Source organism: Palaemon carinicauda, chromosome 22 (assembly GCF_036898095.1).
Source record: "Palaemon carinicauda isolate YSFRI2023 chromosome 22, ASM3689809v2, whole genome shotgun sequence".
NCBI classification, from domain to species: Eukaryota; Metazoa; Arthropoda; class Malacostraca; order Decapoda; family Palaemonidae; genus Palaemon; species Palaemon carinicauda.
The window spans coordinates 30,117,881-30,142,576 of record NC_090746.1 but is presented as its reverse complement, the minus strand read 5'-3'; the positions used below and the strand labels follow the sequence as shown (position 1 = coordinate 30,142,576).

Below are 24,696 nucleotides of genomic sequence, written 5' to 3'. Positions count from 1 at the left end.
ATTTACAAACACACACACACACACACACACATATATATATATATATATATATATATATATATATATATATATATATATATATATTACATAGATATAATTACAAGATATAAAATAGATCCAATTTTAAAATTGCAGCTACTTCAATAAAGGCCCTGTTTTTTCTTCTTTTTTTTCTTTTCGCTTTCAGCATTATGTGTTTACACTGCTGATGAATCAACAGATGCTTGCCTCTGTGGATGACCTTTTATAAAGAATGGTCCCTTACACTAAAACTTTTACAGTGGGATGAGGCTTAAACCCAATTATCCAATAACGTGTCCTCTTAAAGACAAATTGAAGCTGTGTATATATAGCATATTTCATTACTTAAATATAGATTATTCAAATCTTTCAGTAATGCTTACATACACTTAAAAACTGAGAGAGAGAGAGAGAGAGAGAGAGAGAGAGAGAGAGAGAGAGAGAGAGAGAGAGAGAGAGAGAGAGAGAGAGAGACTTTTCTAAGTTCATCAGCCGAGAGGTAATCTTTCCACTAAACTGAAGGAATTCGGAGTGGAGGCAGGAATCAAGGTGATCTTGGTGTATTCTAGTCTGAAGACTGTGAACAACGTAGAGTTAACAGTTAGCCTTATCAAGAAATAACACTAATATGCATTAATTTGCCATGAAACAATTAAATAATCACAAAAGAAAGACGTCGCACAAATTTTTTTCTTATGATGGGAATCTGAAGACTTTACATTGGTTTTGCGTCTACTGACAATATTCTTAACCTGAGATTCCTAAAGTGTGTTTTTATGTTTATAAAGAACATCATTTTATAATATCTATAAGATACTTTAGATCTTGAATTAGGCTTATGATCACAATCAATTTTAGCACGATTGAACTCGAGAAAATGAACGCCTGGATGACCTATTCGCTACAAGTTATTTTTTAAACTGAAGACCATATGAAATGCATTCTAACCCTTTAATATGGAACAATGCAAACGGTGAACTTAGCAGTGCACTATTTCATTTACTTCATAGCGAAGGGAGAATTAAATAACTCTTGACAACCGAAACCGTGACAAAAATTTTGCAATAGCCACTTCGGATAAAGAAATTGAAAAAATAGAATTATAAGAAAAAATACACCAGTAACATTCGAATAAATTTACTCATGGCACATTACTTAAGGATTTCATTTCTAACGTCCTACCTCAACTGCGAAGAGAATGTTTGTAGGCTATACATTTTTCAATTTACCAATATTAGTAAACAACATAATTTCATCTGCAAAAACAGCATTAGAACAATAGGCTTATAACACAGCAAGGACGCATATAGTTTCATGCTCATAATTATTGTGGTTATTCATTATGTGTAAATGCTACTCAGACATTATGATTAATAGTTTAGATATAACATGCATTTTGTACAAGGATGAAGTAATCCTCTGCCCATGATAAAGTTATTTCATGTTTAACCAAAATGAAGCCTATGAATTTGTTTACAAATTCCTCACTAGTCGCTTAAAAGCTATCCGAATTAAATAGAAAATATACAGAAAAAAAAGACGTCCTGACAGTTTAAAAGACTATGTGAAATGAGTGATATTTTTACCGATGAAAAATATTAAAAAAAAATAACAATGAAATGAAATCGTGCTAGTTTTATCTGCATAATAACGAAAAAACATTAAGAAAATTAATCATTATAAAAAAAAAAAGAAAAAAAAAAACATGAAAAAATCCGTTTCGTCTTTCTTATCATAGATTTGGTGCGAGGCATTAAATCACACTCATACACACATTGTACATTATTCATACATACACACATTGTGCATTGTTGCTTCAACATAAGAGTACCTAGAATTATCAAATAGGTCTTTCATATATCAACTGAAGAAAGAGGTCTGACAAAGTTGAAATTGAATCTGAAGAGGTATTTTTTCCACTAATCTCATAAATAAGAGTTACTCTCAGGTTACCGTCATAGCAACACTTTTACAAAAAGCTACTTCTTTCTTAGAGTCTGCAAAGGCTATCAAACTTGTTGCTCATAATGGCCGAGTCTCTAAATATAGCACCACATCATCATGATTGCAGCATAACACTTGAAGTCTTTACCTTTCTTCGACATTGTTAGTGGGGCGTTAATATCTTTATAACATATTCTGTATTTCCCCATTTTTTCCACTTTGTCAATTACCACTTCAAACTTTATAGTATGTGTTATTTTTTATGAAGAATATATTTCAGAAAGGGGTACATGTTCTGAATCTTAGTTTTCAATAATTACATTAGTAAGTAAACAGGTAAAACTCAATCAGTTTAAAGTCATGATGCCAGGGAATTCTAGGTCAATTAATCAATCAAGTTTAATATAGTGCCATCAAGAGTGGAAAATAGGCACGGAAAATAATCTAGATTTGGTAGTAAAAAACACACTAAAGCCCAATTTCAAATGAACCTTCATAGATGTTATGAATTAATCTTATGTATATTACTGCCAGAAGAAAAATGCTTGCTGAATGAATGCATGCTTCTGGTTCTACGAATGAAAAAAAAAAAAAAAAAGATTAATTTAGCTATCTATGATGCACTAAGAGACTGACAACCTTCTGAAAGGGAGACAGATGACTTAAAATGTTTAGTTAGTGGGAGTTCCAGACCAAAGGTTTGCCCTTCAAAAAAACCTAACGTCTTATAAATACAGAAATACTCAAAACATTCGAAATACACTTCTCGTGAGGTAACAAATGAGCAATGTTTCACTGACTCGACCTAGTGTTCTTTACAGCTGGCCTTCATTACTTCACAGAAAAGTTTCTATGAAAATTTACAAGGGCAAAAAACCAATTGAAATCAATAACACCACACCCATGACCCCGACGCTATGCTGTAAGAGCAGGTTATGAAAATGAACAACTTGCAATCCATGCCAGGGTAGTTTCATGTCGAAATTATTGCAAACCCGCTATCAGATTAACGCTACACTACTATGGCAACAGATTAATATTCGCGACTGTCCGACTTGCCATTTGCAGCGCTTAGTCACCCACAATTTCTTCTGCAGCCTCGGTGACCTATACGCGCTGGTCGAGGCTTTTGCACAATTTCTGGTTAACCTTGCCATTGACATGCTTCTTGCATAACGAGTTAGCACAGATCTTGCAACAAGCTGGCTGACCTTATGTACGCCCTCTGGAGGTTTCCTTTTTTTTTCATTCATTCTGCACTAAAAACTGAGAACTGTTAATATACTGTACTTGGAGGAGTGAGATTTAATACGTTAGAACATTTTACGTTTGTAATAAAATTATTTTGTACTACATTTCTGTCATTCATTTCATATACTCTTCTAAATACAATCAAACAAATTTCTTCCCAATAACTCAGAAGTACTAAATTAAAACCCAGAAACCACCAAACTATCATAAAATTTCCATGATACGAACACTAGCACATGAGAAGCTATATATTTTCAAATGAAAAAATAAAATCCTACCGATCCACTGTAGCGTCAAAACTAGAAAAGCACTCTGAGTACAGACCTCCGCCATGGCAGCTTATTTCTCGAAACAAGCTTGCCTTCCCCAGAATCAATCTCGGTCGACCTTGACCTTTGACCTGGGACTCAAATTTGAACCACTTCCACGACTCAGCATATCAATTGATCCCTGAAAGTTTCACTACTCTGGGAGCAAAATTGCGGCCAGGAAGTTGTTCACAAACAAACGGGAAAACAGGGGCGAAAATATAACCTCCTCCCAACTTCGTTGGCGGAGGTCATTAGTCACATAAAGCCCTTTGGGCATCTGCATTCCATTAATCTCTTACAAAACTATTTTGCGGATTTGTTCAAAACACTGATATTTTTGTTGGATTCAAGAAATTAAACAACCGTCACACACTGAAACCAAATTTCTGTTTGATAAATTGAAGTATCATATACCCTGGAAATTTCAATTATCGTTGATAACTTGAAACGACAGAGTTCAAAGTTTGTTTATTACCGGTAAAGGCTTTCTACTTTATTATATCAAAACACACTTATTACTATTTTCAACGTAATTATTTATAAAATTTTCGCAAAAAGTTTATACGAATATGTTTATGAGAATTACTTGTAATAAAACTTAAACTACTCAATTTGAACTCGCTGATAAATATGAACAATAAGCGTGATACGAGAAGCGCACACAAATGGCTCAGTACACCAGCTTGAGACTGAAATTACTCAGGAAGAAGTTATTTACTATGGCTAGATCGTTAGTTGTATTTTATTTATGACTGAAGTACTGTAGCTATGGTGGCCCTTCAAAGACGGTAACACGAAATGGAAATCTGACAGGTGCACATACCATAGTCTTAGAAATAATACTCCAAACCCGCCTTCCTAGCTACAAACTGGGGCTTACGTCCTATTTTCTCAGTGAACTAACTTGAAACTTATTAAATCAGTAAAGGTACCTTTGTTGTGAAACACGAATTCTGTCATGAGACATGGTAAAACCAAAAGTTATGATAGTTCACTTTATGATCATATACCTGCAACCCAATTCAGTAAAATTACAAATTCACGCAAACCTTGAACTTCAAATTTTATGAAAAGGTCCACCATTCAAAGTACTAAAGTCCCAGCTTATTGAGTTTTATATTTAATGGTAACACCACCTCTGCAAAAGTAAATAAGGGAATGCTTTCAATTTATCATGATGACTTGGAGCTAAGATTGATGATCAAGATCATTTACATAGATACCAAAATTACAACAGTTTTTCATTCATTACAGAAACTTTTAAAGTATAATGTCAAGGATATAAGCATATGTTAAGAAGAGCTAGGCCTGCTACTACAGCGTTTGTTAGGGATTCAGAAACATCTGTTTACAAATAAACAAACTACAATCTTTAAAGTATTAAGCAGACACTTAGCATGAAAGTTTCAAACAAGTCTGAAATGCCAAGTCCTCCATGGTAAAGTGGCCTTCACAATTATGGAAGGCATGTTAAATACAGTTCATGTAAAGATAAATCGTGAGAAAGCTAGTAACAAAATAAGACCTCATATCACGATTTATTTTTTATACTAGTCCATCTTGATTTCCTTAAATTTATTGTAAATAAAAGGGATATATCTCCACAAAACAAAGTGATATCTTCGATTGAAAAATATCTCTGAGATTGTGTGATTTCTGCATATGTCTATGAGCTTATGATATAATTTCTACACATTCTGAGCACTTGGAATTCTTCCCTAGATTAAATGAAAGATGAATTTAATGCAAGCGTACGTACCTTTCGGTGAAAAGTTCAGAGTTCATGCGTACAACAAAATACTGGCTAATTCTATACCGTTTCAAATTTTGTGCGGTACAGAAGACAAATGTAAATTTACCTTTTAGTGAACTTTTATTTAGGGCAAATTCCTGAAATAGTTTACATTGGTTACCACAATGATTATGTCTTTCTAAATATGTATGATTATTAATATAGAAAAAATCATTCAACTTTAAAATAATATCAAATTGGGTATCCGAGCAAGTCAACTTACTTCACATAGGCCGATAACAGGAAGTTTTCTAAGAGGAATAAAAGATTTCTCCAACATTTTGATAAGCAACTGGTATCAAGAGCACTTGGAAGATAATACATTGTATTTTTCCATGGTGCAAAAACAATCTATATATCTGTTATTAGTAGAGATTGTGTCTTGCCGGTTTATCTTCTTTTTATATAATTTACAACTATTCAGCTTTAATAAGACATCACCTTCAAGGAGCGTTATAATAAGCAAAAATGCAGTCAGCGAGAGATGAGTGCAATGTAATTTGAGTTATACACGACAAAATATAGGGATGCACATCACATTTTACAAGCTTGAATATACAATATACACACACACACACACACACACACACACATATATATATATATATATATAGCAAAAAACTTTCTAATTAGTGGAGATTGTATTTTGGGACTGTTAAATTCCTTAATTGCGTCCACAGTTATTTGGGTTTTACTATGTAGTGTATATATATATATATATATATATATATATATATATACATATTGTATATATACATAGTAAAACCCAAATAACTGTGGACGCAATTAAGGAATTTAACAGTCCCAAAATACAATATCCACTAATTAGAAAGTTTTTGCTTCTCCAGAACATTCTGGTATTCCAAATATGTCTTGAGAGACCAGTGACAAGCAGCACAAATCATGCCACTCTTTATATACGTCTGACTGCTTCATTGTCGTTAACTTTTCAAATAAAGATATATCAAACTACACTTCCATAACTGTTACTTCCATATATGAACAAAAACCTTCTAGTTTTGCCAGTTTCGTAGGAAATCATCTCTCTCTCTCTCTCTCTCTCTCTCTCTCTCTCTCATAGCTGTTCGCCTCATCTCAATTCCCCCCTCCAACTCCTCCTCATCCTCCACATTCGCATACCTTGACCAGTTTTTGTCAGGCTGTACCCAGTCCACTTAAACGGGGAGTCCGAACAAGAAAGGCACATGCCCAATCTAGCTTTACCTAAGATGCTGCTCACCCCCTAACGTCCACAAATAGCACCAAGAAAAGAGAGGTGGGGGAGTAAAACGCAGGCGTTCAAATGTATAGATGCCGTTGGTACATTATTCACATTTGTCACGATGGCTACGTTTAAAGGAATGCATTTACTTTATTAACATTTCAATCAGAATCAATTGCTTAATGAAGAAACGACGCTACATTATCATAATGAATGTAACCGGGTAGCTTGTCACACTATCATTGGGCGACCTTTAAGGAAGGAGGCTGACTGTGCTAATAAGCCACTGAGCGGACGCGTTAGATCCATCTTGCTTGGAGAGAGATGAGGTCATTGAAATTTCTAAAAATACTCTCGGCCACAAACTGCAAGAGGGGTGATAGCGTTCTTGCTAAAGCTTTCGCGCACGTACAAATGCACAATAACTGTTGCATATTTTGTATATCTTATCGTTATGAGTCTATACGTAAATTGGATTTCTTTAAGCAGCATGGGTTTCTAAAAACCACCATAAGTAGGTGTGCTCTTCTGACGTAAAAGAAAAAAAAATGCATAAACATGTAATAATTACCTTATCCAGAAGGTGAAATAAAAATCTGTGAGATCTGCAAGCATCTAGTTTTATTGGATACAAAATTTTAATTTCTGGGCATATTACATCACATATAAGACAATTGTAAATCAAAAGAAAACACCAACAATGCCAATCCTGTGACGAAACAAATGATAAAAAGCAACACAAGCCATATAATGTATATAGCGTAATTTAAAAGCAAAGGGGTTCGTCTAAAATAATTAACGAATGTCTTTAAACTGTACACCATTTGACGGCTAAAAATAGCAGACATCAAAGACAAGAAAAGTGCTGAGCCTTCGCTTGGCAAAAGGCGTCAGGTGCAGTCAAATGGTATACTTGGGTTTTTCTATTCTCCTCAGGTCGAACTACTTTTAACAAACATTTATACATACACGTGGAAGAGACAAACTGATATACGCATATTAGAGAAAAATCGCGCTCGAGCTCTTAAAGGAAAAAATTTCGTTCCTTTAAAAGGAGTCTAATTAGCTACCTCAATCAAGGCAAAATTCAGGATTTTATGAAATGGTCACTTTATTATATATCAAAAGAATAATTATCTCAACTTCTTGAAGCTATGTTTAAAAAGTAAATTGCCATTATGGAATTTTACAAAAATTCCACGAAAAAATTCCAAATGAAATTATATAAGTTCTTGAGATTTGGTTTTAGGGGAAAAAAAGAAAGAAAAAAAAAGAAGAACTAAAACATGTAGGGGCAGGAATAGCTCTAAGTTTTCCAATGGTTGTGTACTGATGACACTTTGCTCTGGCCAAAATGAAATAATCAAAGGCATGAAATTTCACACCAGCGCATACGGACACGTGCACCCTCATATGGCTCCAAAACGGGTTGTCATATGACACGCATGTGACCATACACAACCATACACGCACTAAATTATTTTTGTTTGATGGGGAGGGGGGGGGGGCGGGCTTGGGTTTGCTCATATACGATTAAGGATAATTTATACAAAATTAGATCAATAAACTTTAAGGTGAAAAATCACCAACCACTTTTCAGTGACTGATTTGCTACTATGCAGAATTTCATTACGTTTCACACCAAGTTATATTGAAACTTAAAAGAAACATATAACTGTTGTCATCAATATCCACATTACGCTCATTATCTTCAGTCGTTGGAAGTCCACCGTAGGACGAAGGCCTCAGACATGCCCTTCCACTCCCGTCTGTTTATGGTCTTCCTATGACGGTCTATATCCGCAAATTTTGAATTTTCTTAGCTCGTTAATCCATCGTCTTCTCCCCCTTCTCATGCTTCGTTTGCAATCTCTAGGGACCCATTCTATTACTCTTCTTTTATACATCTATTACCTGTCATTCTCATTATATGTCCTTGATATGTCGATTTCTGTTCCTTACCTGTTGTTAAAATATCATATACTTTAGTTTGCTTTCATATCCATCTTACGCCTTTTCTTTCTCCTAGTGTCATTCCCATCATTATTCTTTCCATACCTCTCTAGCACTAGAAAAATAATCTTACTATTTTACATTAAAAAAAAAAAAACTTATTTCCAACTTAACTTACATAGTAGGTTTAGAAAGTCGCAACTCTCCAATAGGGATGAGCTGCACCAATACAAAATATACATTTATATGGAGAATATCATCACCAATACATATTTTCCCTTAAAAGTAGGTTACTAGAGCCCTTCAATTCACCGCAAGTACTTCTTGAAGAAGCTAAGCAAGTATCTAATCCACTGCTTCGTTGAACAGAGAAATAATGACCAACGCTATATTAAGAACATGCCAATGCCACGTGAATCAAACTTGACATTACTTTACTAGCGAAGAGAGTGACCTTACCACACGGGTATTTGACACACGCACACCCAATTTATATATATATATATATATATATATATATATATATATATATATATATATATATATATACATTTATAAAAATATATATATATTTATATATATGTATACATATGTGCATATATAAATATACATGTATATATATGTATATATATATATATATATATATATATATATATATATATATATATACTGTATACAAACAAGCGCGCCCCCAGTTTGACTATGTACAGTAGTTAAATTCAAGAGTAAAGATGAAAGAAAGAAGTGGGAATGGAAGCTTTCCCTAATAAACATATACTCGACATGTCTTATATGAAATATTGTAACTCAAAGGTTTGTTGCTAAAAATATTCTACATGAGGAATATTCATGCTAAAGGAAACATAGATTATCATTAATGCTTCTAAGTTAGTGCGATAATGACTTAACAGTTATGCTGCCAAGTAACAAATTCCTAACGGATCCCTATATAGCAGCAGTCTGGGACTTACACTCTCTCTCTCTCTCTCTCTCTCTCTCTCTCTCTCTCTCTCTCTCTCTCTCTCTCTCCACAACCTTCCCCAACATGCCAAGTCCTGGGGCTGCCCAAGGGTGGGTAGTTGCACGGAATAAATAAAATGTCTGCTTGCGCTTCAAAACCATCGAAATAAATTCAAGGACTGTCATCTAAAGAACCATATAGCTGTCATGAGTACTGTATATATAAAACGTGCATACTCACACTTACATATGAAGGCATGCACGAGCACATACGCTGACACACATCACATAAATACACACACACACACACACACACACACATATATATATATATATATATATATATATATATATATATATACCAAAAATATACTATACTGACTTGAATGAAAAATACAATGAAATTAACAACGAAAGTCTTACCTAATTTACATAACAGACTATTACCTACATGAAAGGAACTCATCTTAAGAGCTGGCTATTCACCTCTTCAATGCACATATGAAAACATAAATAAAATACCTGATTACCCTACACTAGACCAACTTCGTAAGAATACATATCATATATATATATATATATATATATATATATACAGTATAGAGAGAGAGAGAGAGAGAGAGAGAGAGAGAGAGAGAGAGAGAGAGAGTGTTCGTGCTTAAATAAATATGCATACACAAATATTCCTATAAAGTGACGGTTACACAGAAAAGTTTTTTTTTTTTTTTAATTCACTCCTTAACTATTAAATCAGAGTTGAACCGACTGTGTAGAAAACTTTCACAATTGATAAAATCATCACCATCACACAGGACTGATCTATACTATATATCTTCATAAACTAATCTATTCACCACTTCTGCATATCGGTATAGATCTTCCCCTTACAAGTCTTCTTATACCGCATACTACGCAAAAAGATCTAGATGCAAGAATTTTTCTTTAATCGAAATTCCACATTTCCCTTCTAAAAAGAAAAGCGATACACTGTATAATGAGAAAGAAATATACAATGGAAGATGAAATATCATAGGAAGGAGATAGGATGAATGAGATAGAATCACTTTAATACTTAGCAACTATGATTAATACTGGGTCTTAGAATTGGAGTTAGTGAAAGATTGAAAAAGCATAACAGACAATGGCTAGGTTAAGTAAAATTTGGAAATCTAATCACCTGAAATTACATATAAAATTCAGGCTATATATCAGTTTAGTGAGGTCGGTGTTACTGTATGGACATGAGTCGTGGTATGACAATGCAAACAATATCCAAGAGATTTTGTAGATTTTGTATACATGTGGTTGAGATCATGGTGAGAGGTAGATGGAGATGGTTTGGGCATGTTCTTCGCACTCCCCAAGAGAGATTAGTTCACCAAACTTTTAACTGGGCTCCATAAGGTACTAGAAGAGTTGGAAGACCCAGGCCTACATATCTGAGGACTATGAAGCGTGAAGTAGTAGATGATGAATGGAAAAGTATTGATTTAAAAGCTCAAGATAGAGACGACTGGTGAAATCCAACCGAGGCCTTACGTCAATGGGTGTTGAAGGTGATATATATATATATATATATATATATATATATATATATATATATATATATATATATATATATATATATATATATATATATATATACAACTACCCGTTGAGATACTATTGCTTGAGTGTTAATGGGTCCTTTGACCGACCAGATACTACTACTTTGGATCCCTGTCTGGTTAAGGCTCATGTTTCCTTTGTATGCTCATAAACCGAGTAATCTGGCTTTATCTTTAAACGTTCTCCCCTTTCTTCATACACCTGACTACATTAAAAGAACCCAAACTTTCTTCATTCAAATGCGTTAACTACTACACTGTAATTGTTCAGCGGCTTTTAATAAGGGTAGATGACTCTAGCTATGATAAGCATCTCTTCTGGGAGGATGCTCCAAAATCAAAACATTGTTCTCTAGTATTGTGTCTGTTGTCTTCCGCTGTCTTGGGTTAAAGTTCTCTTGCTTGAGGGTACACAAACTATTTTATCTGTGACCTTATTTCTTTTCCTCACTTGGCTATTTTCCCTGTTGGGGCCCTTGAGCTTATAGCATTCTGCTTTTCCAACTAGGGTTGTAGTTTAGCTGCTAATAATAATAATAATAATAATAATAATAATAATAATAATAATAATGCCAGAAAAACGAAATTAATGCAATATAACAGCGACGCGAGAAACACGGTTATAACAAGAGACAAAACTTAACTGTGGCATAAAATCATTAAATGAGGATGTGCAGCATAAACAAGATAAACACCGCACGGCCGACTTGAAAAAAAAATGGATGGATGCAATTTCTCTGACTGTCCAAAAACTGACGCAAGTCTTGGCACACTTTAGCCCCAGTCGAAAAATGATAAACAAACCTTCAAGGGGGATGACGACGCCTCTTCAAAATCATACTAATAAAAAGAGGGGGGGGGGGAATAAATGATCTCACATACACATGGCAACAAGAAGGCTACTGCGTAAGTGAGATGGGCATATTATCGACATAGTTATACGCAGTTAATAAATTCTCAAAAGTGTTTCTTTCTCATGCTACTACTGAAAGCATGATATATATAATTGGAATATCTTACGAACGAAAAATAATGTGTTACCAAACATTTGAGTAAAAGGGTAGACCGTTAAAATTGAATTGCAGCAACAAAACTGATTCAACCTCCCAAATCAACCCCCCCCCCCCTCAACCCCTACACTTATATCAGCTAACATATTTGGATCAGTTTCATTTACTCAAGCAGACCTTGGCGCTACCTTATCTGACCCCTTGTTTACCTCCCTTTCTAGCAATGACCTGCACACCCCCCCCCCCAAAAAAAAAAAAAAAATCCAGAGACTGACCCTTAACTAATGTAACTCCGGCCAGACTTCAGGTTCACCTCGGTCTGTTGCTGCCGCGGCCTTACGTCATCATCATCACACCCGGGTCTCGACTTCACACACAACGCAACCATGACCCGTTTTCTATACTTTGGCCATCCCAAGGGTGTGCCCACACGAGTTGCAGCCGTTGTAATCTACTTGCCCTGACTGACTGAATGTTATTGAAATTATCTCTCTCTCTCTCTCTCTCTCTCTCTCTCTCTCTCTCTCTCTCTCTCTCTCTCTCATATTTAGCATTCATTCAATAATTCTAGTAATCGTAAACTGATAAGTAAATAAGGAAAGTTAATAACCTTGAAGCACTTCAGGAGACGAGATATTTACGCCGTCTGACCCTAAAATTCTGGTATGATGTTGGAAGTATCACGCCAAGGTTAATCCCATATCAAATGTTAGCATGAGACATGATCTCATTCGCTGAAGAGACGTGTGGTCTTCATTTGCAATGCGAGGCAATGATGGTGAGCGGTATTTTTTATCGCTCTTATTACCTTATGGACTAGATCCGTTCGTTCAGTTGTCAAGGGCAGGTGACATTGGCGTTACATCGGATTTTTAGTCTATAGCTTCCATATCCGGCAACCGATGATATACTCTGTAGCAATAATACTGGAAATATTAAGTATGCATGTTTCATACTTTTGAGATAGTTAAAATCGATAAATTACTGATAGACATTTTCTGTTACCTTCCATGTTATTCAACTCCAAGTAATTTCTGTGATTACGAAATGAAATCCCGTTACTCGTTAATTTGTTGCATGTGACAATTTTCCAAGATAAGAGAATAAATAATAAAAGAAAATCAATATTTCAACCCATTAAACGATGTAAAATGAAGCAAACTTAAAATTTGAATACATATGTAGTTAGAAGTCACACGGAAAAAAAAAATAAAACAACTAGCAAGCAGTTACATTAATTTACAAAACTAAATACTTACACAAAATAAAACTGGTTAGTAAAAAAATCTAAGAAACCTAATCAACTAGCAAAAATAGTTTTTAGAAAAAAAAAATATACATAGATGTAAGTCAAACCCACTTTTCTCAAAATAAAGAGAACAGTTCCACTAAGGGATAAAGTAAATGTAAATTCTATCATACAGAATAATGGTGTATGTATATCCACAATATTATTCATTTTGTGGTCCTTTTTGTTCGTTTTCTGTAGGAGAACCTATATTTTCCTATTAAGATATACGAAGTTTTAACGCAACTTTACATTATATCTCATTGCAAGATATATAAAAGTTACCTATTGAGTAATATGTAATTAAAGCAGCAACTGAAGGGATAATTTCATACCTGTCACCTTGAAAATCTCCAGTGCTCCCAGTTCAAGTTTGATACACCCCCTCGCAAGGTCAAAGAAATGCTATTTCTGTGGTGAAATCGTAGGGGGGAAAAAATTCACCTTTGTCATTGTAACCCAACCATAGAATGTAAATAGCTGGTTGTGAACACATGATTTAATGAACACCTGTGACAATGCACACTGCTGCTTCAATTAGCCCCACCCACGAAAAAAACACTAGTAATAACAATGATGGGGGAATTTGATTTTTCATAGTAATTGAAGAGTAACTGCCTCAAAAATAATATTTACTTACCGTGCAGGCTCCTTTCATCTCTGATTTACCCTGAAATAAAAGAAAAGTTCAATAAACAATGGTAATAAAGAAGTGTGTATACAAAGACATAAGACTTAGATATGATATCAACCATTTATATGTCTTCAAATGAATTATCTTTGGTATGACCATATTTCAAGAGCACTCTCTCTCTCTCTCTCTCTCTCTCTCTCTCTCTCTCTCTCTCTCGTCTGCCTTGTATTACCTCCTGTGCAAGGGCCCTCTGAAACTTTCGCTGCTATGAAGGTCAGCAGATACTGCTAAAGTAGAGGTCGAGTCATTATGTTGCGGCGTCTTGTTTTTAACCTTGACTTCTTGCTGACTTACACCGACACCAACTCAGAGTGTGCAACTGTATTTGCTAATCTCGATTGCCAATCCCTGAACGCGCAATCTACTTTACACTGGGACTTTAAAGGTGTTTCTCTGTCGTATTTTTTCATCTCAAGAATATTTTGCAAAATGTTACCTGCAATAGCATATGCTGATACTGTACAATAGTTTCATGAAGAGATTTGGTGGCATTTCTTTCAAATTAGTTTAAAACTTTGTGAGATTTTTCCATCTTTTACTATTGGTAAAATGTTCAAATAAAAGTAATATGTGTTAATAAAATTATGAAAAAGGATCTCATTACCACCATTATTATCAAAAATACAAAATTGTCAAAAGCAACAACACCAGATTTCGTCAAAAAGTTCTTATTAGACTTCCTTTTTAACGTCGTTTTCTATGTCCCACCTAACCACCAAAATATTTTTTATCATCGATAGCCACATTATATATATACATACACACACACACACAAACACACACATATATATATATATATATATATATATACACACACATATAAAACAAAACTAATAAAATGTCTATGAAAATTTTTCTGACAGTGAAATAGCCAAGAATGAGGAAAATTCATGCACATCTCTGCTTTAGCATAGAGCATATTCTGACCTAAGAAGGAATTGGTTGGACGAATTTTTAAGTTACCTCAATTTTGGATGATTAATTGATTTATTGTGTAAATAAGCTATGGGTAGAATTCTAATGACACAATAGACATATATGTTGTCCAAATGTATAAATTGCGCTACATTAGTTCAACGTCAAGAGGCAAATCACATGTCAAAATCTTAAATGACCACTGAGGTATTCAATATTAGCAGTACATAATTGTATAATATTTCTACAAAAGATAGACCTATGCACAATATAGGACTACAAAAGTTGGTTTTATTCTTCAGAGAGTTTCCCATACAAACTAGCTGTAGTTCATAGACAGAAAATAAAGTTCACCTTTTTTTCGAACAAAATGTACTATGATTAAAAAAAAAAATCCTTCTCCTTACGTTCACATCGATGAAAGCCTCGCCAAAATGTTAGATTAGTCATACAGTTTTTATTCAACCACGCATTAACAACTACTATTGAATTTGGTTCACAAGCTATTCAAATAAAACATCTGTTTAAACAAAATAGTACATAAGTACTTGTTAATTCACTTTTGCTTGCTGAATAAAATAATAATAAATAGCTCTTCTAGGAGAAGGATACTCCAAAACCAAACCATTGTTCTCTTGTCTTGGGTAGTGCCATAGCCTCAATACCATGGTCTTCCACTGTCTTGGGTTATAGTGTTCTGTTGTTTGAGGGTACACCCGGGCACACTATTCTATCCAATTTCTCTTTTTCTTGTTTTGTTAAAGTTTTTATAATTTATATAGAAAATATTTATTTCAATGTTTCTGTCCTTTATTTTTCCTTTCCTCGCTGGGCTATTTTCCCTCTTGGGGCCCTTAGGCATATAGCACCCTGCTTTTTCAACTAGGTTTGTAGCTTAGCAAATGGTAGTAGTAGTAGTAGTAGTAAAATAATAATAATAATAATAATAATAATAATACGAAATGGCTCTTTTAACCAAGTGTCATGTAACTTCATCACAGTCTCTTCCGTATGCAGGAGTCGCGCGTATGTAAGCAGACTGATTTCAAACGCAGCGCATGCTGCTAGAACCCAAGTTGAAAGAAACGTGATATGAATCGGTAGTTCAGGGTTAAGGGAATAAGGAGTGATGACTATAGCCATTCTAATACTCTCGTATTAGCAATAAGATAATCCGAAATAACTGGAGAATACAATAAACGTCATGAGCTGAGGACACGTGTCTTTTGATACTGCCTAATATTACGGATCTCCTGACAGCTCCAAAACATCCCTACTTCGTACTGCGGAAACTCAATCATCAGGTTCCTCTCTAATTGTTCTGCGAGAAAATGGCAGCCCCACAAACAAAGCCAAGCGAGCGAATTATTCTGGCTACACCTTCGTCTCCTTCAAAATTAATGATAGCTCGCCGTTGTTAGCTTCCTCTTCTCAATTCTCGCTCTCTTGCAAATCTCGTCATTTCCCCCCTTCATCGCAACAACACATACAACCCCTCCCCTTCCAACTCCCGACGCCCCACTCCTACCCCGCAGCCACACTCCCAAAATCTAATAGGAGAGGGAATGAAATCTATGTTGGGGTAACATGGACGAGGAGGGAGGGAGATGTGGCAACAACGCTTGCAGCTTACATAACCTCCTTCTTTTGGGGTGTTTGCTGCAGTGTTGCCAAGAAGGAGGTTGTCTGGGTGCAAGCACACATGCCAACAAACAAACGCATGGACGTTCGCTCCACCGACCCGCTCAAACTGAGACCTCTGCTAAGTAGGACAAGGCATTAAGCCAGAGCGAATTAAGGACAGACGTAACAGAGGCCGTTGAAAAATGTAGACCCAAAGCCCGGTACGGAATGCAGCTGCTTGTTGAAAGCAAAGACCAAAGGGATATTCACGAAACAGCATTGAGGAGGAGCACATTATCGGGGCAATGAGCCTTGTATCTCAAAAGAACAACCATCCACTGTATCTTACTTGCTCCATGCCAGCTAACTTTATCTTGGCAAGAGGATTTCGAGGCTAACATACAGTAGCAAGCACATAGCAGCAAGTGAATGTTAGATGCAATCACACTGTATCTACGTATATTCATTCATATATATACACATACATATGTGTATATATACATGTGTACATATACATATGTACATATGTGTCTGGATGTGTACGAAAGAAGTCAAAGGAAAACATGTAATGTTTATTATGCGCCATTTTCTGATTCTTCCTCTCTTTTTCGTACCCAGTATGACCTCCATCTGGCTAACATGATTCGCCAAGAAGGGGGATTGTGGAGCACCCTCCGATGCTAGGTTCCTCGGGACATCTCTGAAGTGTTTCCTTCCTTCAAGCACATGTAACCTCACATGTACAAGAAATAAAGGGGGGTTACTTAACGAGCCGTTAAGGCTAACAGCTGCCAAACTGTTGCCATAACTATATATATAATGTATGTGCCCCGTGCTTAGGATGCTAAATATAGAACGTTCCTGAATCATTTGACCTTTTGATATTTCTTATTTCTTCAGTGTTGTTTCAAGATGTTATTTATTACTCCTCCAAACGATAAGATTATTAGCTACATGGATCTTAATCCAAACTTTGTTATTATACTGAGAGAGAGAGAGAGAGAGAGAGAGAGAGAGAGAGAGAGAGAGAGAGACGGTTACATCATACCGTGCTAATGCGGACGGGATGTGGTCTGAATCCAAATCAAGCAGCATTATGCTTCATAAGAAGTGTGCTTGATAAGACCAAACAAACATGTTATACAATCCGACAAAATTAATTGCGCAATAGACAGATATATATGCTTGGTAGAGATACTACTCAAATCAGGATAAAGAGGTTACTTACATGAATAATAAGCTCTAGAAATCAATTTTGAAAATTAAATTATAAACATTAGGCTTTAGAGTGCGTCCGACACTGGTGTAAATAAGGGCTTTATTCAGTGCCAAAAATTTGGTAAACGTGACATTCTAACCCCAAGGAGGGTGTGCAGAGTTTTTTTTAATCAATGTCATACCTTCAGAAACAAATAAAATACGAATAAGAAAATGATAAATGAAGCTAAAAAGTGCAATATATAATAAGAAAAAAATAATGCTACGAAGGAATTACATGGTCTCATGTTCTTATTTTATGAAAGACCTTAGTTGAACTCTAAGGTTTCCAGGAAAATCAAGACATATTGATAAACAATAACAAAAATTCTGCTAAACCATATAATAAAATAGGGGGAAATTAACAAAACTTTCATGGTATATTATCATAATCAAAGTGACATATATTATCATTATTTAGTCATTGCTAAATTCTTTCAAAACTACTTTTACAAGAACGGTATAAAATTATTGTTATAAGCAATGACAGTATATTACGTATATATTAAATATAATGATATGTAGGACGTTCAAATCACGGAAGCAAAAGGAAACATGGATATTCTAAAAAAAAAAAAAAAAAAAAAAAATCGAACATTATAATTAGTAGTTCATAATCATTTGAGGCACAATATATTGTAGCAACGTATCTGTTAGGTTCTAGCAGAGGCGAGGTGAATGTAACCGAGTTTGTTCAACAAGACAACAAGCTTATATATAGATGGTGGAGAGTAAGATTGACACAAAGTTCAAACAGTACAAAACGTGAGATAACAAAATTAAGCAGGTTCATATCAACAGTGCAGGGAGAAAGATAAAAAACAAAATACCATCATAATGTACAAGTGTGTATAAAACACGTGCAGCACATGGACAGCCCCCTAAAAAGACATACATGTGAAATAGGAAGCCCTGCTCTTGAGAGGTGCACTGTAGGCAGGTCACCTTACAGCAGATAGGCAAGTTTTAGGCAATCAATGGAGACCCAGTCTTGCTTTGATGGTCGAGGGGGTGGGGAAATTATGAATGGCTGCTACCTTCTCAGGGAGGGGGTGGACACTTTCAGGAGTGATGCAGTGCCTTAAGGATACTTTGTTGGCGCCAAAGGTACACTTGTCATACCCAACCACAAAACTGTTCTGCTGTAGGCGGTCGAGAATGATGCATAGGTGACGGAGGTATTCCTCTTTGGAGGAAAAGGACACAAGTATGTCATCTATGTAACATACGCAGAAGGGATGGTCCCCTAAGATGTTATCCATGCGACATTGAAAAGTGGCCCCAGCACTATGAAGGCCAAAACAGAAGCAATAGAAGGTGCAGATACCAAAGGGGGTGGGCTGTCTTCTGGGTTTAAGGGTAACTGATAATACCCCTTCAAGAGGTAGAGCGTGGAGAAAACCTTTGTTTTGAGCGAGTAGGAGGTAACGTTGGTGATGTTTGGGACGGGGTAGTGATCCAGTTCTGTCTGCATGTTCACATGTCCATAATCCCCACAAGGGTGCAGGGAGTCATCTTTCTCCAGAACAATGTGTAAGGTTGACAACCATGGGCTTGAGACCTTTCGGTAAAGACCCATTTCTTCCATTTTAGCAAACGTTTTTTTAGTGGCTGCCAAATGATACAGGGCAAGACACCTGAATCTGGCAAATACTGGGGGGCCCAGTTGTCTTAATATGGTGATAAATACCATGCTTGGCAGGAACCATGGAAATTTGGCGAAATTCAGTATGAATGACTTCCAGGTACTACATGAGGAAGTGGGCGTAGGCCTCCGTGGGTGCGTTGATGTGGAGTGAGAGGTCGGAGGGGGTGGGGTTGAAGAGGTGTCAATGAATAAGAGTCTGCGTTGACTAATCATCGATGCCCCACATCAACCAGAAAATGTGTGAGGAAATCTGTATCGAGAAGTTCCTACATTATGTAAGCAATAAGGAATTTCCAATGGTACTTGGTCATCCTAAATGATAATGTGATTATCTCTTACTGATGGGTGGGGATCTTAGATCCGCTGGCAGCTACTAGCCGGACGTCAGAAGGCTTAGAATGACTACGTCGTGTCCTGGAGAATGACACTGGTAGAAGGGAATGGCAAGCACCAGTGTCTACCAAAAACCACACACCTGTACCTGCATCATGTAAAAAGAAAAGATCAGTAGCAGGGGAGGGCTGATTACAAGCAATGGCCTACTTACATGTTTTTTAGCCACTGACAATTGTCCACACATTTGTTCGCAGCACCCCCGAATCTGGAGTGGTAGTATCAGAAATGCAGCTGATGGGCCTCAGTAAGTGGCAGGAGAGGCCGTTGGTTAGGGCGTCACCAAGTGGTGGCATATGTAGGTGGTGGGTGGCTTTGTCGTCGCTTCGGCATGTCACAGGGAAGGGGTCTGTGTCTTACCGCATTCGCATAGGCCTCGATAGGTGCTGAGTGGTTGTCCTCTTTGTCAGGAGTGGAGGCGTTGATGGGGGTCTTAAAGGTGATGGAATGGCTCTCCATAAGGGCGTCGACTTTGGTCACCAGGTCCTTCATGGGCAAGGTATTGACATCGGGAATGGCAGCGCATACAGGTTTGGGGAGGCGTCATACCCAAAGTGCACGAAGTATGTTCACCTCCCGAGGAGAGCCATCTGCAGCAGGTTGCAAGCAAGCTGTACTGTTCATTTCTGCAAACAAAGCCTTTTGGTCCCCCAACGGCTATTGAGAGACTGAAAGAGCTTGGTTATACATGCCTATACAGGCGGCTAGCAATGGTTAGTGCTCCAGGAGGTATTTTTTGAGGGAGTCATATTTCATTGGGGCATCTCCTAGGTTGCAAAGCCAATCAGAGATTTCTGGGAATGTGCCATCGGGGATCGCTGCAAGGAGATAGTCTGTTTTGCTGCTTAAGCAAGTCACACCCTTGATGCAAAACTTAACTTCGGTGTCCTAGAAACAGATGAACGCTTCTCTGCTGGCGAAGGGCAGCAGTTTCATTCAGGTGGTATGTGTCGAAGAGTGAAGTTCAGTGGGAAGCATTGTAACAAGTGTAGGGCTAATGGGTGAGCGAAAAAGACGGTGTGGAGTAGTCACTCCTATGGTCAATAATGTAGCAAAGTATCTCTTAGGTTGTAAATGAGAGGCAGGGAGAATACAACTCAGTTTCTTTAACAAGACAATGAGCTTATATAAAAATAGTTGCGAATAAAAACGAAACAAAATTCAAACAGTACAAAACATGAGATAGCAAGCTTAAACAGGTTTATATTATCAGTGTAGGGGAGAGCGAGAGATAACGATAAAGCAATACCATTAGTGTGTACGAGCGTGTATGAAATACATGCGGTACAATACACCTTTATGGAAATAAATGAAAGCAATACTTATGCTGAAGATTTTACGAAAGACACGAGCTACTTCAGGGTATAAAGTGAAGATTTCTGTGGGAACATCAGTAGCCATGCCTTGACTTTTTTTAGGTAACTAGGAATAACCGCACGGATCTATTTTACCTACAGGAGACACATTAATTCGAATTTGATATGGTCGAATTGGTAGAACTAAGACTGCAATTTTTTCCTACTAAAGGGAATGGCAGACTCATCATTCATATAAAAAGCAAAATCATAGATATCTGGGGCCAAGAATGAAAATTTAAATGAATTAATAATCTTGTCATACCATATGAAAGCGTATATATTATATATATATATATATATATATATATATATATATATACATGTGTATGTATGATATATATATATACACATGTGTATGTATAATAAATATACACATGTATATATATGTATATATATATATATATATATATATATATATATATATGTATGTGTGTGTATGTGTGTAGGTAAGATCAGGTAGGATACTGGCCTGATATCTTCAGAGTATCTGTTGAAACAATTTCCAGGTCAAAGAATTTAGTGGCTTTAGAGATTTAACAAGATTGCATCGAGGGATATCATAAACTTTCAAGGTTTAATAAGCCGGAGATTAATATTGTGTGTGAGTAAATAGTTATTGATAATTTGTCATTGTTTCCTCTTGCCAAGAGAACATGACCCAGATCTAACTTTATGAGAGTAGAAAAATTATTGGAGATAAAAATGATAAGAAAGTTGCGAGTCTAGCAACCTCAGATTACATTCACCAGTTTTGTAAGGTAAACGGATAATTCTTATCTTATCATTGGTATCATTATATAACCACTTATAAGATAATTTCTTTTTATATTGAATTTATAATGGAAATATAAAATAAGTAGAGAGAATTTGCGGTATTTTGAAACAGGTTTAAACATACCCAACAGATGGGTATAAATACCTTGAAAATGCTTCATTAAATGAAAATTGAATAAATCATAGAGAACTTGGTATGAACAGAAAAATATCCTTTAGACACACAAGATAACATTACACTATCACGGCATGGACAATGTTCAAACGAGATGTAAACCCCGAGAACAACAACAGAATAAAGCCATAAACAAAGTCTGACGCCAATAAGAAAAAAAAAAAGATAAGCCGTAAGATTAAAGGTAAGAAAAAAGATAATAGACGAAAAAATCACAGGTATTTAGGTTATGAAAAAAACAGCCATGTAGCTCGAGGATATTGAGATAAGCGAATCACGATCAGAGACTATTCTAAATTTAAATACCAAACCTATCTAACCAAAGTCTAACATTTGCTTGATAAACGATGTTTACCAATAAGAAAGTAATTAGTGAATATTAAAGAAGGTTATGAGATGCTCACAAAGAAAGAGGGAAAGGTGTAGAAAAGAGCAAATGATAGGACACTTTATTTCCGTTGGAATAAAAACTGATTCCGCTTGAACAGATACAAACTTGTAAGAATACAAATAATAACTAGTAAACGTAAATCAATGAAAAGCAAATGATATAATTTGACAATGATTAATAAGAATACTCTTATCGTAATATTACTGGACATGATAAATCTAATAACAAATCTAAATACCCTTGAAAACTTTTTAATAAACCACATCCATATCTTAATTTCACCATAAAATACGGGTTTCTATTTCCAGCGTTAAAAAAGTTATCAAAATAATAATCAGATTTCTTTCATTCATTACGTTTAAGATACACAACTACTGTTTATGCATCACGATATCAAGATATGTATTCCATAAGGCAGCAAAAATACGAAAATCTCATTATTCAACGCCATGTCACTTATGTTGCAAAAGCCCCATTAATCCTAACGGTTCAGGTCCACTCATGGAAAATAAGTAAAAGGTACCGAGACAAATTCTGAAAAGGAGTAGATCTGTTGAGACTGCACATAAGAACTCCATAAGGGAAGAGAATTGCAGTTTTCCACCAAGTCACATGTTATGCGTGGGTGTCTGAGAGTGCTCAAGAATCTTAATATAATGTGTGTATGAATACCGTATACTGTTATAGTACAAATTATAATATAGGACTTTCTTGTTAACAGTTACATGTAAGTAGTGACCAAGGTGAGATTAATTTTCGTAGTTAAATACTTAGGATGGGGGAAAAGAACAGGCCCCGAAAGTTTTATTGTTCTAATAGCAATCTGTAGTTCAGGTTTCAGTCTATAACCATGAACCATGCATCATTTCTCTATTGAATAGATATAAAGAAAATGCTTACGTGAGTAAATAATATCATGAAGATGATATCCGCATGCAGCCAAGAACACCAATACTGAGATTTCCATCAGAATTTCGCACACTTGTAGGAACCCATATCTACTTAACTAAAAGAACCTTTACTTGATATACAGCGATTTTTTTTTCACACACTTCTAAACTTTGTCGGTATGCATGTTAATATCTGATAAAGAACCGAGAAACAGCTGCCATATTAGAAAAATTAAGCGCGGACACATCAATCATAAAATGATTCAACAGTTTGATCAGAAGATAAAGGTTCCTAAGTAGATGTAGCTTGGCTGGGGAGACAATATAGGCCAAACTTCTGCAGCATTTGTCCCCGCCTTCTATCGGACTAAAAGGGGTCCAAAGGGTTGCATGATGCAACCCGCGGGGAACGCCCCTCCAACACACTGCGGATTGTAAGGAGATACACTCCTGAGAAATCGCAAGCATTTCAGACTGTATGAGACTGCCTGCCTTTGAATCGCATAAGATGGACATTTACTCACTGGAAATGTACCAGGAGAATAGACCGCATTAATGGTACTAATGTGACTTAACATTTTCGTGGCACACTCACTGTGAAGAATTCAAATCTTGTTGACCCTGTACAACGAAAAGACTTCGATATCAGATGCGCCCCATATCAAGGATACATTAGAACAATTCCAATAATACTGTCAACTCTGCAGTACGTTCCTGCAAATTTACTTAAGATTTATTCTCTCACGTGTTAATATACATTCAGAGGCAGAATGTAAAAATAAAAAGATTACACGATTTCAGGTGACAGAAGACAGAATATACAATATATTCGATATATATTAAAAAACATGTTATTTATTTTTTTCAGTGAAAGGTTAATTTTTAAAAATTAACAAGATGAACAACATCATTTGCTTAATCAAATATGAGAAAGAAGGAACTACTAAAAGTTTTTTTTAGTAATATAAATACAGTATCATTCCAGACCGAAGTTATTCTCGGGCCTCTAGCAGAGCTTACAACATGGTTGTTTTGATACGGCTGAAGCAAATTTTGATATTTAACATAAAATGGTTGTTTATTGCATTTAGGAGCCAAAAGCTTTCTCAGAAATCATCAAAACACTTGTAGCATACTTGTAACCAAAGGATTTTACTTTTAACCAATGCAATTTTGCATGAGAGAGAGAGAGAGAGAGAGAGAGAGAGAGAGAGAGAGA

General features: G+C 35.8%; 2 protein-coding genes across 10 annotated transcripts in view; one reads left to right on the top strand and one right to left on the bottom strand.

Annotated features, from left to right (window-relative positions):
- Positions 1-24,696, bottom strand: part of LOC137616392 (defense protein l(2)34Fc-like) — a 1,552,671-nt gene that overhangs the window by 808,222 nt on the left and 719,753 nt on the right. For all 9 annotated transcript variants that reach the window (XR_011039414.1, XR_011039413.1, XR_011039415.1 and 6 more), the window contains one exon: positions 14,000-14,029. Coding sequence is in view for 3 of the 9 variants with exons in the window: in XM_068346094.1 (XP_068202195.1) it covers positions 14,000-14,029 (30 nt within the window). In the remaining 6 variants the exon portion in view is untranslated. The remainder of the gene's footprint in view (positions 1-13,999; positions 14,030-24,696) is intronic.
- LOC137616391 (nuclear factor interleukin-3-regulated protein-like) overlaps positions 1-24,696 on the top strand; it is a 177,042-nt gene that overhangs the window by 36,810 nt on the left and 115,536 nt on the right. The gene's annotated exons all lie outside the window — the stretch shown is intronic.